Here is a 12,954-nt window from a genome sequence, read left to right on the forward strand (position 1 = left end):
AATCTATTTGATAGTGTGAGATGCTCGTTTTTAAGTTAGAATGAAAAGAGTAAAGCTGTTGACCTCCCTGTGCAATGTATTAAAAAAAAAAAAACCTCATAGAACGCAGTAGACAGTGACACCATATTGGAATAGTGCCACTGTTCTCATTGTTGGCAGATTGTAAGATCTGTTGCATCTCAGATTTAACTGAATCCTGTTTGTGCATGAGTTATTTTACTAGTGACTTGAAGCTGGCTTCAGAAGTCCAGTGGGTCAAAGGAACCTGTATGTTTTAATGTTCTGACAGTATCTTGCTAGTGCTACTTGGTAGAAGTTTCTTCTCAGGATTGTTTTTGTAAAGACTCTCACTTCACAGTGCTTGTCCCTGACTGATAAGAGAGCTTCAAGAACAACATTCCGAGTAACAAAAACTTATCTTGAAGTCTTTGCTCTTCAGCCAAATGGCCAGTATGCTCAAAGGGATACTGCAGAGAGTATCTAGGGCAAAACAGCAAGTGATCCTGCACTGTAATAAATTGGCTGCTTTTGCTTCTTTTTCTTGTTATTGTTGCTAAATTGGTGCAGTGATGGACATTTCAGGGCCCTAGGAAATAAATAATTTTCATTCTCACTCTAAACAAAACTATTGCATGGTGATCATCTTCTTCACACAGGGAAGCTTCCTGTCAAGTGATTGGAAGCCTCTCTTTGTGGCATGCAGTGTTCCCCTAAGAAGTGTCATTTTAATTGGGATTTTTTTTATTTCCCATTTGTGGGTAGCTGTAAGATGAATGGCATTACACAGTGGTGATTCCAATTAATGAAGGGAAATGCTGGATTTTCTCTTTAATCTCTTAATGGTGTTTTACTGAAGGATGGTGCCCATGATCCAGAATTGTGTGTGATTTGGGGAAAACAGAGGATGCCAGGGGAAAAACGATGGGGGTTGAAATAAACCTGTTGAGACTCTTGTTGGAGAGCGAAGAAGAAAAGAAAATCTATACAACAGCCAATGTTGTTGCATGTTTATTTCAATACTTGCAAGCAACCCCATCTCATGCCTTACCATTTACTGCCCTGTATTTTGTGTTCTCTTCAATACAGCCAAGCCCATGGAAAGCCAACAGAAGTGAACACAAACCAGGCTCGCTGTCCTCCACCCGTGACTCTGCCTTTACCAGTCCAGTGTCTGTAACCAAACCAGCGGTACTGGCAAGTGGCTCAGTCCTCACCTCTCCCAAAGAGGTAAGGGTTGGGCTTGGGGATAGGGTGGGAGCTTTTGTCACTATCACCAACTAGAGCATAAACATGGTAAGGCCCTCTCTGCTTGTGGTACCTACCTTTGCACCCTTGAGGGATGACTCACTTGCACATTCTTAGCACATTCTGCCACATCAGTGATACACTAGAAGAAATAAAAATGGGGTTTGTCTGGCTGTAAAGCCATTGGTGTTTGTTCAACTGTATTAGAATTTCCTTCCAGTAGAAAAAAAATACTAATGCTTTAAATGGTGTTGTGTAACAAGACATGCGTCAACTTGGTGTTATGGGTGTGCAGATACCAAGAACTGATGTGAATAGGTAGGCAAAGTGATTCCCATTTTGTTTTTCAGTATAGGAAAGGAAGGGGAAGGAAGGTGATCTGCCTAATTTCCTTTCTGTGGAACAACAGCACAAGCACTCATATCTGAGGTGGCTAAAGGAGTTTAACACGTGTACATATGACTTTTCAGCTACAGTATCTCCTTTTAATTTTGACATTGGAAGGAGGTAGTCTGCTGAGATGGAAACTGACTTGCCCCTAGTTTTGGTCTGAAGTATAGAGAGAACCTTGAAATACACATCTCAATATTTCAGCAGTAACTGTGACAGAGCAAAAGGAAAAAAAAAAAAGAACAAAAATAGAACAGACTGTGATAAATTCCTGGCCAATGCAGCTGCTCTTTACAGGTTTGACTTTATGATCTGGGAAGTCTTTTCCAACCTTGATAATTTTGTGATACTGTAAATGATGATTCACAACATCTGAAATTAGCTTGTTTTAACTGTAGAATTGGGGGATTTTTCCAGTTGTGCACTTGTCTTGTTCTGCTATAGGCATTACTTCTAAAATAAGGCCTTGTAATCTTTATGATTCTCTGCTTTGTAGACTTTACTTTGCAGCAACCTGCACTTTTCTGTGTTAGCCACAGCTGAGTGTACAAGCAGTCATTAAAGAAAATAGTTAATGCACAGGCACCTGTCACTTTGATAGATCTTACACTCTGTTCCTTTCTCTTACCTTGCTTTTCTCTCTCTTTAGACCAAGTTCTTTGTGCTGCTGACAACTTTCCTTCTATGTAATGCACAGCACAGTATGGACAGTGTAAATATGTAAACTTCAGCCTTTCACCTCAGCAGACAGGAGAGAGGCATTACTTTGTGTCATACGGGAGTAATGAAAGTGTTTCCTTCACCTGCCCCCAAGAAGGTCTTCTGTGAAACTCCAGTCAGTGAAGATGTTTGGTACCAGCCTGAGAGCTAAACTTAAAGGGCTTAAGAATTCCTTCCAGCTAAACTGGACACTTGTAATACATTTCTCTTTGAATCTGTTGGAGATTTACCGTATGAAAACACAGGTCTGTGGCTAGCAGGTAGTACTGCAGTCCTGGTTCTCCAGGACTACTACACATAGTCTCCAGCTTTTTGTTTCTGAAAGGAGACTAATGCACTTCCTGCAGAAGTGGTAAAAATAGCACCATTATTCATAGAAGACCACAGTGTGTTGAAAACTAAAAGGGTGCCAAGTAGTACTGGCCCTGTCCCCACAAGCCAGTGTAAGACATCCAAGCTTACAATACAGCCTGAGTTGTTAAATTCAGGATTACTTTTCTGTAAGAGTAGCCATCTGTGTTACATAGACAGACATCAGAACAAATCTGAGGTGATGCATAGTGCTCTCCTTCATAAAACAGAAGCACCCAAAAAAAAAGCAACACCAAAAGACCGAGATGCCTTGATGTTTCAGTCAAAGGGCTAAGCTTACTTTAGAAGAGATGCCAGTGTACTATTTTAGTGCTAAAGAAGAATATTTCGTGAAACATAACCCTTCTCAGAAAGTTAAAACCAGAATTGAGGTGAAATTCATTTCCTTTCAGAAATCTGTTGTTTCTAAACTTTAGCTGTAACTGTCTTCCCCTGATGTGTAGAAATTAAGTTTTAATACCTCTGTAGTTTATTAGAGATTAAAACAGTCACTAGCAAAGAGTTCAAGTTGAGTATTTCAAATTACCAGAAGACATCTAATTTTAGTCTCCTTTGTTCATTGTTACCTTCTGTCACTGCAGTCAAACTGATAATTACATTGAGAGCTTAATTTCACTCTTGTGTTGGCTTTTTATTCTGATAGTTGCAGTCACTCATTAGGTCTGTTACAACTGCTTATTTGTTTCTTGCTGTGTTGAATTAGACAAAATCTGGAAGGTCTGCCTGAGAAATTACTTCCAGGCTGCACTTACTTCCTTGCAGGCATTATTTCACACCAGTGTTTCACATGCAACAGCCATTAGAAATATAAGCAGCAATTGCTGCCTTGTTTTTGGTCTAGTTCCCTTGATCTTTGCTCAGAGCACTGAGTGTGATAAAAATTTTTGGCACAGGAGATTCATTTTGAAGGGCCTGAATTTGCAGCCTTCCCCCGCATACTTTTAAAAAAGTATGTGGGGAGAGAAACACTGCAAACTTCAGGAAATTTTACTGGTTTAATCTTGATTTTTAAAAAATCAAAGCATGTACATGAAGAAAAAGTAGTTTTGCATGCAAGATTCAGGTGTCAGTTATCCATAATAATGATTAAATTCCTCATTGTTTTAGAGTAGCCAGACATGAACTCCAGCAGGAGGTTAAGATACTGGGAACTTTCTCATAACATGTTCTTAGATTCCTTTTGTGTGCCCAGTCAAAACATGGAACAGATAAAATTGAAAGCTCACCTTGGTTAGCAGTGCTCCTATTGCAGGATCCTGGTCAGATACTGCCAGTGGGCCTGGTTCACAGACTCCAGATTAAGAAAGCTTCAACATTGTGGAAGAGCACAGGAGGTTTCCTTGTGTTCCTGCATTGCGCTGAGCAGATTTCCCACAGGCTCCAGGGTTGTCCGTGTCTGGCTCCACACTGAACCATCTGGGCTGAGAGCAGCACTTGGCAGCATTCTCTTCGGGGAGGATTCCAAGGCTGTGGCTGCCTGTTCCGCACCCGGTTGTGGTTAGTTAAGGATGTGACCACTCCCTGAAAGGAGATTACCTCCCCATAGCTTAATTTCAGGGTAGAGTCTGTCAGGATGACTTAAAACACAAATTTTAAGTGAGTCTGATCTGCTTAATTTGCTAACTTTTGTAGGGCAGGAATCCTGCATGAAGGTTTTTGCCCTAATACTCTGTTGTAGCCACCAGCTTGCTCGAGAGAGTTACATTACAAAGGAACAAAATAAACATATTCATGGCCATATGAATTGACTCCTAGGGGAAGAAAAGAAATTGAGTTAATAATAGGTGGGAGAAATGAATGTGCAACACCCACTAGTATTTTGATGGGAAATTGATATTAGGCTGGGGTTTTTTGAGGGTTTGAGAGCCACCCAAGGAGTGTTTGAAAGGTGTAAGCACAGCCACTGAAGAGGCCTCAGGTTCGCAGCAGTGCAGTTTGATTTTTGTGTTCTCCCTCCCTGTGCAGAGTCCTTCCAGCACCACCCCTCCCATCGAGATCTGCTCCTCACGCCTGACAAAGCTGATGCGCCGGACCACTGATAAAAAGAGCGAATTCCTGAAGGCACTGAAGGATGATAGAAATGGGGAGATAACAGAAAACAGGGAATGTGACAAGCTGGATGATGTAAGATCACTGTCCTTGCTGTGTATACAATCATTACTGTTGAAGGAGTTGGGGCTGAAAAAGCCCTAAGCAGTGTATGTAATTCAGGCTCTGGAAGAGGAAGGGAATGACTCCCACTGGTCTGGCACACATGCCAGTGGAAATAGTGCACAGCAGTGATGGAGGGAGATGTGTAGCACAGTGAAATGCAAGTGGATAAGTAATAAATGAAGTGGAAGGGAAGGTTACAGATGTTGAAGGTCATCTAGATTTTTTGCAAGGATTCTCTAAGGAGAGGAACAGTATCGTATCTTAACATCTTAGGTTGCTTTCCAACTTCCCTGTCAAACCGCATTCACAGAAAAGTAGAATTTTGTGCTTGTGAAAGGTGCAGGAATGTGGGTCAAGCCTCAGACCAGATGCCCCAAATGCATAGATCTGTGCCTTAATGTGTATGTAAAATGTGTCTTTAGTAGCATTTAATTCTCATTGTTTTCTTACTGTCACTCTGAGCTGCTGGTGATGGCTTTGCAATGCCGGCACTCACTCCCTTGGCACAGCAGCACAGGCCGTCCTTTGTCCTGTGTTGTTCTGTCACAGCCAGGTACATGTTGCTGCAGCTTCTGTAAAAAACACTGGCTCAAGGTGAAAGGCTTGGCTGGACTTCCAAAGGCAGAAGTTTGAACTTGGAACTGTGCTGTTGGCACGGTCTGTGCAAGCACACTTCGATGGTTTTATTTTTCTTTAGATGGAGAGCAACAGCACACCAGAACCAAAGGAAAACTGGGAAGAGAACTGCCATCAGAATGGCCTTTCTCTCCCTTTGCCAGAGGAGGGGGAAAACCTCTCCCATTCATTGGAAGCAGAACACAGGTGAGTAAATGGCAGAATAAAGTGTCTGGTGTAATGAAGAGTGAATCCTTGGGCTGTGTGAGGAGAAAGAAACAATTTTGAAGAAAACTATTTTTGGGAAGCAGCAGTAGCTGTGTATGTACAGGGAGGGAGGTATGTGTGCTTTGTGACTAGTGCTGGACTGGGTGGGGTCTTATTGAAAGTAAAACAAGACACCAATGACAGGTGAGCCAAGGCCTTACCAAGGTCTGTAATTAAATTCCAGTCCTTCTTTAATGCCACATCCCCATGTGTTAATGCTGCCTGGAGATATTTATCTGCCCACGGTGGGAGTCAGCATGAACCAAGGGTGATTCCGGTTAATTTGCAAGCAGGTGTCCTAAATGTAATGATTTGAAGACACACACCACACTTTGCACTTAGAATATTCCTGTGCTGCTTTACATGCTGTAAAAAAGCAGAGGAGAGTTAAGAAAATGTTTACCTGGTATCTCAGGCTGTATCTCACTTACATGAGTAAGCAGTGTGTATCTGGTGCAAGCAGATAGTAAGGTTCAAGAGATTCTGAGCTGTGATACTGGTTTGGTTGCCTCATGTCCTCCTTCAGTGTCCTTGAGTTAGAATTTCAAATCCCTGTCTTCCACCAGGCTGGTTATGTACCCATTGTACAGGACTGCTGATGGTTAAATATTTGTAAAAGACATTGAAAAAGGGTGGGTAAACACAAAGGATTGTTGAAGTGGTCTGTGATAGAGAAGATTCCCTGGTGAATTTGGAGTGATTTACTATGAAACCTTGTTTTTCATGGATAAAGTGTTCTTTCCTTTGCCATTGTTCCCTTGCTTTAGTTCCCATGCCCCTTTTATTTTCTCCACAATCAGGTTATTGAAAGAAATGGGATGGCAGGAATATCCTGAAAATGATGAAAACTACCTTCCCCTCACCGAGGATGAGCTCAAAGAGTTCCAGATTAAATCAGAGCAGGTATGTTTGCAGCTCTTGCTACTTGTGACTGCTCTTCTTTCTCTCCTTTCTCAAGGGCTTGTTTTTAAGGGTGTTCAAAAGGACCAAGCATTTAAGGGAGATTGTAGTAGATGGATGATTCTGCATTATCCATGTGTGTATACACAGTTAAATGTGGCATTTGTGTCCATCACAGAGGGTTGGTGACAGTTACTCTCCACACTTCTGCTCCTTTTAAAACTTACTTTCATTCCTACAGCGAAGAAGAAACGGATTTGGGAAGAATGGATTTCTTCAAGGCCGCAGATCCAGCCTGTTGTTCCACTGGGGAAGCACTTTTAAGACAAAGATTGAGGACTCAGACACAGAAACAAGTAGCAGCGAAACGTCAGATGACGATGCCTGAAACTGGGCACAATAAAATTAAAATAAATAAAACCAACCCAATAAACTCAGTTCATAGTTCAACACGTGTTTGGGGTTGTATAAACTAAACAGAGTTTATTCTGTCTCCAGTCTGTTCAGTTTTTTCTTTGTTGTTGATACTTCATGCACAAGGGAAATAATTGTATCCCAAAGAAGAGAGAAATTGGCTTCTTTAGCTTTTTCTTTTGGTTTTGCCCTAATGCTTACTAGAAGTTTGTGCAGCTAGCAAATTTTGACAAAAATCCCTTGTGGGGCAGTGCACAAGTTCAGTCGTGTGAGCAGGACACAAGTGGCTGACTGATCTCTGCAACAACAAGCTTCTAACAGTGCCGCCGCATTGCCCAGCGCGCGGTAAAGGTGTGCTAAAACAATCATTGTCAATGACAAAATGGCTTTTGAAGTTCTAATTATGTTAAATTAATGCTAATAACATGAATATTTTATTTTATTTTATTTTTTTGGCGGCTCGGGGAGCTTCATCACTTAACCAGGCGTTTGTGGTTTTCTTTTTTTTTTTTTTTTTGGGTACAGCTGTAAAATATTTGGATATAGGAATTGTTTGTGTTCTTCTTCTTGCAGCCTTGATATTCAGGGTGGATTGTAAAATATAAATTTTTTGTGAGATTTCAAAGATTAAGATTATTTTGATAACATTATTTACAGATTTTAAAAAGTGACTATCACATTGAGTCTGTATGAGGGGGAAAAACTACTGCATCAAAAATAACTAACTTGGAATAAATATTTTGCATCAGTTTGCCAATTCTAATTGTCTTTCTTATGTAAGAGGAGCTTTCCTCTAAGGGACCTGCAACTTTGGGGGTTCAGTAGCACTGGGGATAAACAGTTTCTTCTCCCGCTCTATTTTTCCTCTTGGCAAACATTGCTGTAGTGCTCAGACTGCAGGAGCTGAACTCTTCCTTTAAAAAGGGAGAGGGAGAACAATGCTGAGATGAAGTCCTTGTTTGGGGATTTTTTTTAAAGAAAATAATTCAAAATTATCTTCTACTAAAGCAGTTTGCTTTTTTTTCCGCTTCATACAAAATGATGAAGCTCGACCGGTCGGTGTCACTTGTTCCTAGTGCAATGCTGCTGTTTATGTTCACAACGTGGCAAGGGAATGTCTGAATCCAAAGCTGTTTTCATTGAAATCTTTTTTAAAAATTCATGAAAACATTTCTATTAGATTAAAAAGAATTTTACAAACAACTCAGTTGTGGCCTAAGCTATTTTAGTGTCTGGTGTAAGTTCAGCTTGTGCACAAAGGTTTTGGATTGGAAGGTGCTCCAGGGTTGTGCAGTGTTTGCAGGAGGGTTGGACGGAGTCACACAACGCCTGGTCTCGCTGACCTGCGGGGCTTTGTCCCAAGGTTGTGCCTGTGTGTTCTTAATCCACTCCTGGCCAGGCAGAGAGGACAGAGGTGTAAGAAAATGATAATGTTTAGTCCTGAATCTTTGCATCTGGGTTCAAGGGTGTACGCTCAGCATTATTGGGTGTAACTCTGCTACCTGTGCCTCCAGCTCCTGCTGGCTCTGTGATGAATCCCAGAGGAGAGGAGCAGTGGGGCATTTCTTCATCCCTGTGCTCTGGAAACCAGGGTCCAGGGGCTGAGGCTGCCTGGGAGTGCTTGGGGCAGTGCTGGGGCTCCTGTATGACTTTGCACAAACCATGTTGTTCCTTCTGAATATTCAAACACTGCTTTTGTCTGGAAGAGCCTATCCTTTTTTTTTTTTTTTTTAAAAGTTTCATTTCCTATATCCATTTAAACCAGATCTGAGTGCACTGATCTCAAGAAATGGGGTAAATTTAAAAACCCCTCCACCTCAGATACATGCTGACAGCCATTTGGAATGGGGGAATTGGATTGCTGAGCACTCTGGAGCGGGACCGGCTTGCCCTGGGACAGCACAGCCTGGCCTGTGTGTGCCAGGAGCTCCTTTGTCTTCATACTAGATGTTGTGCCCCAACCCTTCTGTGGGCTGTGCAGGGTTTAAACATTGATGAAACTTTGGAAGTGGCAGTGGCAGCCCCTGAGTGAGCCTGGCCGGGCAAGTCCCCATCCCTCAAATGGTAGCTTTTTCCTGAGCAAATAATGAGTCCGTGGCAGGTACCACTGGCAATGAGGTGAGGGGAAAAGCTTGAGGGACTTGCCAAGCAGAGCTGAGGTGGGTGCAAGGATGGACTGCAGGGAGCCTTTTTGGGAAAAAGGGCAGGGCCTGGACAACACCTGTGGCAAGAAAGGGCAGAAGGAGCTATTTCACCTCTGTGTGGAGGTTCCCCTTAGCTTAAAGTCTGCTAAGGAGCAGCTAAGTGGGAGCTGCCGCAAGGCAAGGCGGGCAAGGGGCACTCCTGGACAGCCCCAGGGCAAGCATGCCTGTCAGCGAGCACTCTATAACCACAGAGGGACACGGGGCAGCCGGGCCTGCCTCATCTTGTTTTCTGTGGATTGCTCTGGTGGCTCAGCGACATTTTTTCCCCATTCCGGGGCCCGTGGTAAACAGTGGGAATGTCCAGGGCTGGGAGTGCGGCCCTCCCTGCCCAGCCCAGCGTCCAGCATAGCAACAGTGGTTTCAAACACTGCAGCCGCCGCCACCAGCAGGTCTGTGCAAACTTCCAGCCTGTTCTGGGGTGCCAGCCCCGCGGCGGGATCCCCCGAGTGATTCCACCCGCTCTGCTTTCCAGGGTGTTGGACATGGGAACCTTCCTCTGCCCCCACTGCCGCTTGCCGTTCAGATCCCGACCGCTGCTGCGGGTGCACCTGGAGAAGCTGTGCCTCGGGCCCACAGCACCCAGCAGCTCCTGCCTGCATGGGGGGAACCCTCTGCCTGTGGAGGGAGCACAGGGCACGGCAAGGAAACCACAGGACATCTCGGTAGTGTGGTGCTGGGTCTGGCACAGAATGGGGATGGGGACAGGTGCTGGGCTGGGAAACTGGGTATCACATCCTGGATCCAGCTTGGTCTGAGCTGGTCTGAGCCTTCATCTTCCCGTCCCTGCACCACACAGGCAGCCCTTGGTGCTTATTTTGCCAAAAACAGAAAAGTATATTACTGGGGGAGGGATTGGGGGAGGATGGGAATGTCACCCTTTTCTTCCCTTTGTGTCTGTGAGGTCGGGGTGTCCCAAAAGACAGACAACGCTGAGCCACGCCATCACTTTGTGCCTCGTGGGGTCCCACCTGCTGTGCGGGGACAGCGGGGACCAGGGCGGGTGCGGGGAGCTCCCCTGGGGGATGTGCTCACCCCCCGCGAGAGGGCCCTGCTCCGCACGGCCGACCCCACTTGTAGGAGGCTGCCAGTGGAGGTACGGTGAATCCTGAATGCCAGGGTGGGCATCAGCAGCCCTACGGCTCCCCAGGACTGGGGGGCCAGCCCCTCCTTCCCGGTGAACCCCGTGTGCCGCAGGGAGAGCCCCCCCGGCAGCCGCTCCCACTGCAGGGGCACCAGGAGCCGCCGCAGGAGCTGCTGGAAGCCCACGAACGCCAGGTGGCCGAGATTCGGGCCAGGACCCGGCAGCTGGAGCAGCAGAGAGAGGGTAGGCTCTGGCAGTGGTTTTGGGGCGATGGGGAGGCACATGTGGGATGCAGTAACCCCCCGAGAGTGGGGCTGTGGGGGCCGTGCTGAGCCCCCAGCCCCTCACGGTCCTTCAGGGCTGTGCCAGCAGCTGGCAACACTGGGGGCCAGGGCACCCCTGGGCCCCCAGCCCGAGCAGGGGCAGCCTGAGCCGAGCCAAGGCCCACGGGACCAGGCTGGACAGGTCCGAACAGCACAGCACAGGTGAGCCCCGGCCTGAGGGGTCACAGCACAGAGCCCCGGCCCTGTGGGGTGCTCTCCATCAAGGCTCCCTCACGCGCCATTTGCCCGTCTCCTCCCCAGGGTCACCCTACACCTCGACACCCTCCTGCCGCCCGCAGGGCCGCTTGCAGCCGAGGCCAGGTGAGGGTCTGGGCCACGGTGGCTCCGAGCGGAGTGCCCGGCCGAGCCCTGGCAATGGCTGATCCGGGGCTCCGGCAGGGCGCTGCGATTGTCCTACCTGCGCTCCGGGGGACACGACCCGGCCATCCTGGACCAGCTTCTCCACCTCCAGCTGGAGGCCACAGTGCTGGAGAAAGGAACTGCAGGGCTGCGCAGGGGCAGGCGGATGGGTAAGCGCCAACACCAGGCCCAGGCCTGTCCCCCTCAGGGACCATGGCCCCCAGGCAGCACCTGAGGCACCCCGGCTATGCCAGCAGAGCCCCCCAGCACTGGCACACATGGTCTGGATGCGGCGCTGCTGGCGGTGGAGCTGGAGAACCGGCGCCTGGAAGATGAACTCTTGGCACTGAAGGTCAGAAGGGAGAGGAGAGCAGATGCTGGTAGGTGATGGGTCCCCCATCTGCACCCCACAGCCCCTGGCTGCCTCTGTGGTTGCAGCATCAGAGCTCTGGGCTGGAGATAGCTCCTGGAAATGCTGGCAGGTGGAGGAGGGGGCTGCAGCTCGGGGTGGACTCTCTGCAGTGAGCAGGGAGAGTCCCGGTCCACTGAACATGGGCCCAGTGAGGTGCCAGGAAAACGGCTGCTGTAAACCCCAGGGTGACCAAATCCTGTTGCCCAGGCTCACGGGCAGCCCAGCGGCACACGGAGGAACTGGCCCGGCTCCAGGCAGAGGTGGGAATGCTGCGATGCCACGCAGAGCAGACAAGGCCATGGCTGCACCCTCCTGTCTTCCCACACCTTGTAGCCCCACCACTGCCATCAACTCTTGCTGTGCCAGAACTTTTCATGGTAAGAGCCTCAGTCCAGAGCGATTTCCAGCTCTCCAAGCAGGGCAGAGGGAGCTGGGACTGGGCTGCCAATTGAGACGGGATGATGGGTGTGGGGGTACAGGCTTGGGTGCATTTGGGAACAGCTCCCATTGCTACACTTCGGTATAGAGCCACTAGGGCAGGAGGTGAGTCCCCACAGTGCTGGACCAGGGGTGTGATTTGCTCTGCACACCCAATGCCACATGTGAGGGGATGGCCAGGCAGCTCCCCGGCTACCAGGACACTCCTCCCCCTGACATCACTTTTTTCTTTTCCCAGGAGCCCCCTGGGCCAGCACTGGGGCCTGGCAGACCCACAGCCCATGTGCCCCCCGGACTCCCCCTCACCCCCTTTGTGGCCCTGGAGGACCCTCCTCCTGCTCAGGAGCCTCCAGCTCAAGACAGGGCTCCCCAGAGGTGAGCCAGGAATAGGCCATGGCCCCACTGGACTGCCCTGCCACCCCCTCCTACCCCCTCAGTGGCAAACTGGGCCTTCAATAACTGTTGGGGTGATGAAGGCAAAACCTGTGTTCAAGCTGCAGAGATGGGTTCAGGGACCAGCTGTGCAGCTGGTACCAGGATCCCACAGTGCTGGGGTGGGTGGAAGTGTATGGGATCATTGCTGGGACCAAGAGGCTCTGGGCATTTAATCAGGAAAAGAACAGGCAAACCTCCAAGCCAGCAGCAAACTGACACAGCTCAGGCTCCACCTGAGCCCACAGCCAGAAAAGGTTTAACCACTCCTTCGCACAATGGTGGTTAGGGGACAGGCAGAGGGCACAGAGGGGCACAATAAATTCCCTGCCCTCAGGCACATCCCCACATCCAGCCCTCTGTAGGGAAAGCCTAAACCAGGGCATGCACAGCTCAGCCCTGGGAACCAGCAAAAACCACAGCCAACTTCCCAAAGTGTCAGAGGCCCTGTGCTACATGTTTAATAAAAGGCTTCAGCTCATTGCTCTTCACTTCTTGGCTTTTTTTATACACACACAACCCAGGGCAGGGTCCCAGCCCCACCTGGGCACTCAAGCTGGCTCAGGGGACAGCCCTGCCCCTGCCTCCAACCATCAGCACCTGCTCCTGCACCCCCTCCTGGGTGCA

At 48.0% G+C, this 12,954-nt stretch overlaps 2 protein-coding genes across 7 annotated transcripts in view; both read left to right on the forward strand.

The window, feature by feature from the left end:
* The window catches only part of GPBP1L1 (GC-rich promoter binding protein 1 like 1), a 32,083-nt gene extending 24,249 nt beyond the window's left edge, over positions 1 to 7,834 (forward strand). Inside the window, exons 8-12 of the mRNA XM_053949960.1 lie at positions 1,087 to 1,227; positions 4,693 to 4,851; positions 5,579 to 5,703; positions 6,564 to 6,666; positions 6,905 to 7,834. Coding sequence (XP_053805935.1) covers positions 1,087 to 1,227; positions 4,693 to 4,851; positions 5,579 to 5,703; positions 6,564 to 6,666; positions 6,905 to 7,051 — 675 coding nt within the window. The 3' untranslated portion in view covers positions 7,052 to 7,834. The remainder of the gene's footprint in view (positions 1 to 1,086; positions 1,228 to 4,692; positions 4,852 to 5,578; positions 5,704 to 6,563; positions 6,667 to 6,904) is intronic.
* Positions 7,835 to 9,244: 1,410 nt separating this feature from the next.
* On the forward strand, positions 9,245 to 12,818 carry CCDC17 (coiled-coil domain containing 17). 6 transcript variants are annotated; one of them, XM_053949847.1, is made up of 10 exons: positions 9,245 to 9,670; positions 9,754 to 9,943; positions 10,183 to 10,374; positions 10,476 to 10,605; positions 10,721 to 10,847; positions 10,947 to 11,006; positions 11,085 to 11,215; positions 11,300 to 11,425; positions 11,665 to 11,834; positions 12,134 to 12,818. In XM_053949847.1, exons 1-10 carry the CDS (start codon positions 9,249 to 9,251, stop codon positions 12,272 to 12,274), a joined length of 1,689 nt encoding a protein of 562 aa, XP_053805822.1. In that variant the 5' UTR covers positions 9,245 to 9,248; the 3' UTR covers positions 12,275 to 12,818. The 6 variants fall into 6 exon arrangements, with proteins under 6 accessions (XP_053805822.1, XP_053805823.1, XP_053805826.1 ...); XM_053949848.1 differs by having other exon boundaries at positions 11,303 to 11,425; XM_053949851.1 differs by having other exon boundaries at positions 11,300 to 11,397; positions 12,134 to 12,221.
* The last annotated feature ends 136 nt before the right edge of the window (positions 12,819 to 12,954 follow it).

This window comes from Vidua chalybeata, chromosome 9 (assembly GCF_026979565.1).
Source record: "Vidua chalybeata isolate OUT-0048 chromosome 9, bVidCha1 merged haplotype, whole genome shotgun sequence".
Taxonomy (NCBI): Eukaryota; Metazoa; Chordata; class Aves; order Passeriformes; family Viduidae; genus Vidua; species Vidua chalybeata.